General features: G+C 44.8%; 1 protein-coding gene across 1 annotated transcript; it reads right to left on the reverse strand.

Moving 5' to 3' along the window:
* Positions 1-1216: 1216 nt before the first annotated feature.
* LOC127327617 (uncharacterized) lies at positions 1217-4939 on the reverse strand. Its single transcript, XM_051354395.2, has 5 exons — positions 4687-4939; positions 2257-3456; positions 1996-2169; positions 1785-1853; positions 1217-1678 (listed from the first exon to the last, which is right to left on the reverse strand). Exons 2-5 carry the CDS (start codon positions 2682-2684, stop codon positions 1402-1404), a joined length of 948 nt encoding a protein of 315 aa, XP_051210355.1. The 5' UTR covers positions 2685-3456; positions 4687-4939; the 3' UTR covers positions 1217-1401.
* Between the last annotated feature and the right edge of the window lie 298 nt (positions 4940-5237).

Genomic DNA, 5237 nt, shown 5'->3' on the forward strand with positions numbered 1-5237 from the left:
TTGTCGTGTTCTGCAAAGCTTTGCCGGCGAAATTCATTGTGCGAATAATGCCTAAAGTTTGTTGGATTTGGTGGTTTCGGACGTGCGCACCCATATTTTTATTTGGCCGTTTGGTTTCAGAGGGAGCGCTTCGAAGCTCTATTGGCTGTTAATATCATGGAGTTCATTTTGTTTCCATGGTGCTAGCGGAGAAGGTCATCAAGTCAAGATCGGTGGAATAGCTATGATGATCGGATCTTGGTGGTGAGGTAGAATTGGCTTAGTGCTTCGTGACTTGAAACAACGACTGGTATGTGTGGGCGGCTACACAGAAGAAGTTCAGAGTCTTATCTTTCAGCGTAAAAATTCAAGGTCTGGCTTTAATTGATTGTGCCTGGCAATGTTCTTGTTGAAGGCATTGTTTTGAGAGAGATGACTTTCTTCAGGGTGAAACCTAAGATCTATGATCGAGCGACGACAGCGTTTGTGCACTGTTTCCTTCTTGAAGGCGTCGCTTATGGAGAAGTTAATTTTCTGGTGTTATCTTGGTGGTATTAGTGTTGTTGTTTTAAGTTATGGATCTCTGTAGCGGGACCTTTCTTTTTTGTAATTCTTTTCTCTTTTTTAGTTGTGTGCATCCTTTATGCCATTAGGGTATGATGTTGTTACACAGGCTGGATGTAATTGGTATCTCCGCGATATTAATATACGCTCTTTATCGAAAAAAGATCAGAAACAAATTTCTCGGCAGTAGTGCAGATCCTTCGGGTCTCGCTTTTTTGAAGGATTCAAAAATGGTGGTTCGAAGTTTCAAGCAACTCAGAGCAAAATTGTAGATCTAGGGAAAAATGTAATTTATGTTAGAACTCGCCCACGAATCGACTACATCAATATAGACGAAGGCGCGAAAACTTATTGCTAAGCCAAAGGACCTACACACACAGCTTAACCGAGCTCCAAAGTCCACTAGCGTACACCGGTAGAAAAAGGGGCTTTAGTCCCGGTTCGCAACGGGCATTAATCCCGGTTGCGCAACCGGGACTAACTATGCGCGACTAAAGGCCCCCCCGAACCGCGACTAAAGGCCCGTCCACGTGGGCTGCAGGCGTCCGTCGGGGCGGAGGCCTCCGCAGGTTTAGGGTTTTAGCCCCCCTAAATCTGGTTTCATTTCTTTTATATTTTATTTTGTGTTTTATTTTAATTTCAAAGAAGTTTCAGTACACATATTCTACGCTACTATATACATGTTACACGTTGATGCATATGAATGCACAATTTCAAACAAGTTTGAAATTTCAAACAAGAAGAATTCAAGAGGAATATACAATATATATTCAATCTCGGGTGACCATATACAACTTCGAACAAGTTTTCATACACAATTTACGGCATCAGAAGTTCTTCGTCCTCGTAATAGTGTTCTCATTTAGGATGGAGGACTTTCCTCACCAAAAATCCTGCTAATTCCTCTTGAATTGGTCGGAAGCGAGTTTCTGGACTAAGCTTCTTCCGCAAGTCATTCCTCCGCAAGTTGATATTCGTCGGCCTCCGCTCAGAGGTGTGTCTCCGGATGAACTCACAAACATAGTATCCACATAGATTGGTCCCCGGTGGCTGAGTATCCACATTAACTAACCTTTTAAATTCTAGCTCATCTTTGAATTCACCGGTTATTTTATCTTTGAACCGTTTCCAAACCCTACAGGGCAAAGAAAATTAAACGAACAAGGGAGTTATTAGTTACTTGATATTAGGAAATGAACGAAAGAGGCCGATATAGAGCGCAAATGATTGAAAATAATTACTTTTGCAGCATTAATCTAATGCCGACCCAAAGCTTTGAATCCATATTCAGAGAGTCCATGATGAGAACTCTGGAGGTGTGAAATTCAATTATTAGCAGAATCCAGTGGAACATGCGGACACGTTACATGCACAGTCATGCATAACTCATCGATTAGACATACCATGCATGGAGTAAACAAAAGAGAATGTGCACAAGACAGAAACACTCACCCAAAATGGTAAGGAAATAGAATTTGACTTTTGAGTTGCTGCTCTTTAAGAAACTTGTACAAGTCTCTCTCCACGTCTTGGGGGTATCTTTCTAACACATATCCATTAACGATATGTGGGTCAATAAACCCAACATCATGGATGTTCCTTTTTTTGCATTCCCCAAGCTTCATTCTGCATAATAGCGTACACAACAATATACTTAGGACAATATATATAGTGCAGGCAATGAATGAGATGAGGTAGAAATAAATCACTTACAGAACGTAGCAACTCAGGATAGATTTGTCGAGCTCGCGCAGATTGAGCAGCTGGAACAATTCACTCATATGAACTTGTACAGAGTACAGTTTGAAGTGATGCTCCTCTCTAACTTCCGCATAAATATATTCTTTGCCGGCCTTATTTTTTATGAAATCCTTGTACCAACGTAGCAGATTTCGCATTTGTGTTGGTAGACTCGCTTCCTGCGCAGGCTCGACGAGAGGCCCATTCGGCACATATGTAAATGCTACCTCACTTAGTGGCGCATCCTCAAGGCCTAACAATGCACGAAGAGTCATACCGAACTCGGTCGCTCTTTCTATGGCACCCGTTACAGTCATTCCCTGTGCTGCCGCAGCTGCTATGATAGCGGGGTCCATTAGTTCAAAGTCCTTATCCATATCGGCTCTGAAGGATAACGTCATAGCATCCGGACCGGCTTTCACTATGAGCGGGGGGATCGATTGTTTATTCTATTCCCCGAGCTGGGCAATTTGTTTCCCGCATTTTTTACTTTCTTCTTTCTTCTCCTCCAAGGCTTTCTTCTCCTTCTCCGCCAAGGCTTTCTTCTCCGCCTCCACTTTTTCCAATATTGCTTCTTGCCTACGAAATTCACGTCCATAGTCGTCTGGCAGATTCCGCTCGACTTGGGACGGTGTCGTCAAAAAATCCTTAGCCCACTTCTTTTGATGCTCAGTAAATACCGGCTTGGGCTCAGGCACTTTTTTCGCCTTTATATCCGCCTTCCATTTCTCATGGTGAGCAGCCGCGGCCGCGTTGGATTCCTCAACACTAAGTTCCCAAGGTCTCAGGAGGAGAGGCTTCAGTGATGGCATTGGTACCTTTGTGGTCTTAGGTACATAAGGCTCCGGGTTAATAGTCCAGGAGGGGGTAACAAGATATAAACAGCACTAGCATGCACTACGACTCGCAAGGCAGACCCGATAACCAAACAACAGTTGTAGGAGGTTGGTGGAGGCAATATGGGCTGCTTGAGGTAACAAGTGGATAGGACACGTGACAAGAATGCAACTCAAGGCTAGCATAAGAGAGAAAGCAAAATAAAATAGGTGAGCGACTCCTGCAGGGACAGGAGTTTAGGAAATGCTTGCCTGTTAAAGCTTGCCGAGGAACATCCGGAGAACTCGTCGTATCTCACCACACCACTTCGGGATCCTATCCAGGAAGAAGCAAATGCTGGACAAACAACGTATGCAAGTCTTACTACTACGGAGGAAGAATCAGCATGAGCAGATGGAGGCATGCATGACATGGCAACGATGATGCGGTGCAACTTATCCAATTTAAGCGGAGTCGGAGCCCCGGACAAGCAAATTAGGTTGGAGTTGCATTTCTACCGGCAAAGTTAAAGGTTGCTTAGCATGGCAGTAGCATGGCAAGGGTGATCTACTTCAAAATTAAACGAAGCGGGGGAAACTTTAGGTGGATATCCGAAATACTCCGCATATATGTAAGGTGGATATGCGAAACTATCAACGCAAGACATGATGCAAGATGCAAACAGATGTATGGATGGCATATTCATGTTCCTCATGTTTTTCTGATCAAAAAGGACATAAAGTTTGTTTTAATTTAGATTTGTAAAAGTGCAATTTTGAAACATTTGGAAAACCATCTGTTTGTGAAAACTTCTGAAAACTGAATTTTAGTTGAGCTGAAACATTTACACAGGCTGGAGACTAGCCACAGGCAGTGGCAGGTGGGGCCTTGAGCCACGTAGGTGCCAGCGTGGAGAGAACAAAAAGGTGGGATTTATCCCGTGCCACAGGGGATTCGAACTCGGGCCGATCGGATGTGAGACAAGGTTGGTAGCCTATACATAATGCTGACAACCTATAGTACAGACGCGAGATAACTGAAGTTTGCTGAAGAACACGACACTTGTAACTGAAAGAATGACACTTGCGATTTCCTGTAGACGCGAATCTGCACAGATTTTGAAGCCTCAGCCGCAACGATTCTAGGCACTGATTTGAGTGATACAAAGGAGGTTGAGCAAGATGGATGTGCCAAGATTTGAATGGGATGGTTTTGGTCGGAAAATGCGCACGGACACGACGGCGAAACTCACCGAAAAACGGACAGACGAAACAGTGAACTGAAAACTGAAAAAACCGAAAACAGAAACTGTTTTCTGGAACCGACTTTGAATGAATATGGCGACGCTGTTACTGCTCCGATTTGGATTATTCAAAAACCAGTAGATAGCTGGTGATGTGCTGCACCTAGAGAAACAAGAAGCTCGTGCTGAAATGGACTGTGCCGGCGACGATCTGCGTCGAAAGTGGCCACCGTGAAACAGCAAAAACTGGAACCTTTTCGTTTTTGTTTTCGCTCAGATCCTTCTCACGTCGACGATGCAGAGATGTTGGGACATGCAGGGGAGAGGAGAGGGGGTGTGCTCACCCTGGTGGTGCTCGACGAGGTGGAGAAGTCGCCGGCGACGAGGAAGACGACGTGGAGGCCGGGGTAGACGATGCAGAGGTGGAAGCTCCCGAGCAGTGTTAGCTTTAATCTTGATTTTGTATCTGCATTTGTGTTTCTTATTCTGCATGTAGTTAGGTGATCGGGTAACTTGCCAAGCAGCTCGTACGTGAGATACGTACATGATGTACAGTTTCAGCATAGGATGTACGGCGAGATGCCGGAGACAGTCGTGTGATGCGACTGATGGTGAGATGCCGAAGACCGTGTGATGCGGTGCTGCATGAAGAGCTGAAACTAGATCGCTGCGTGGAAATTGGCCGTGTGCATGCATGAGTTTGTTAGTGCATGGAGGTCCCGCTAGCTGTGTGTGCATGCATGCTGGCCGGGTCTGTTGTCTAGAGTGATTCTAGGAGAATTAGATCAAGTCAAGTGTTAGTGCGTGAGTGGAGTTAGTGGGTGCGTGTGTGGCCTGTGTGAGGCTATTTATAGCCATGTACTCATCATGTTTAAGGGAGAGATTAAGGAGTTGA

This window comes from Lolium perenne, chromosome 1 (genome assembly GCF_019359855.2).
Source record: "Lolium perenne isolate Kyuss_39 chromosome 1, Kyuss_2.0, whole genome shotgun sequence".
Taxonomy (NCBI): domain Eukaryota; kingdom Viridiplantae; phylum Streptophyta; class Magnoliopsida; order Poales; family Poaceae; genus Lolium; species Lolium perenne.

Excerpts from the sequence above, each read along its gene's own strand:
- LOC127327617 (XM_051354395.2), bottom strand. The coding sequence starts at position 2,684 with ATGACGTTATCCTTCAGAGCCGATATGGATAAGGACTTTGAACTAATG. Across the intron at positions 2,170-2,256 it reads ATCCTGAGTTGCTACGTTCT|AATGAAGCTTGGGGAATGCA; the intron begins GTAAGTGATTTA and ends GCTATTATGCAG. Across the intron at positions 1,854-1,995 it reads CTATTTCCTTACCATTTTGG|AGTTCTCATCATGGACTCTC; the intron begins GTGAGTGTTTCT and ends TCACACCTCCAG.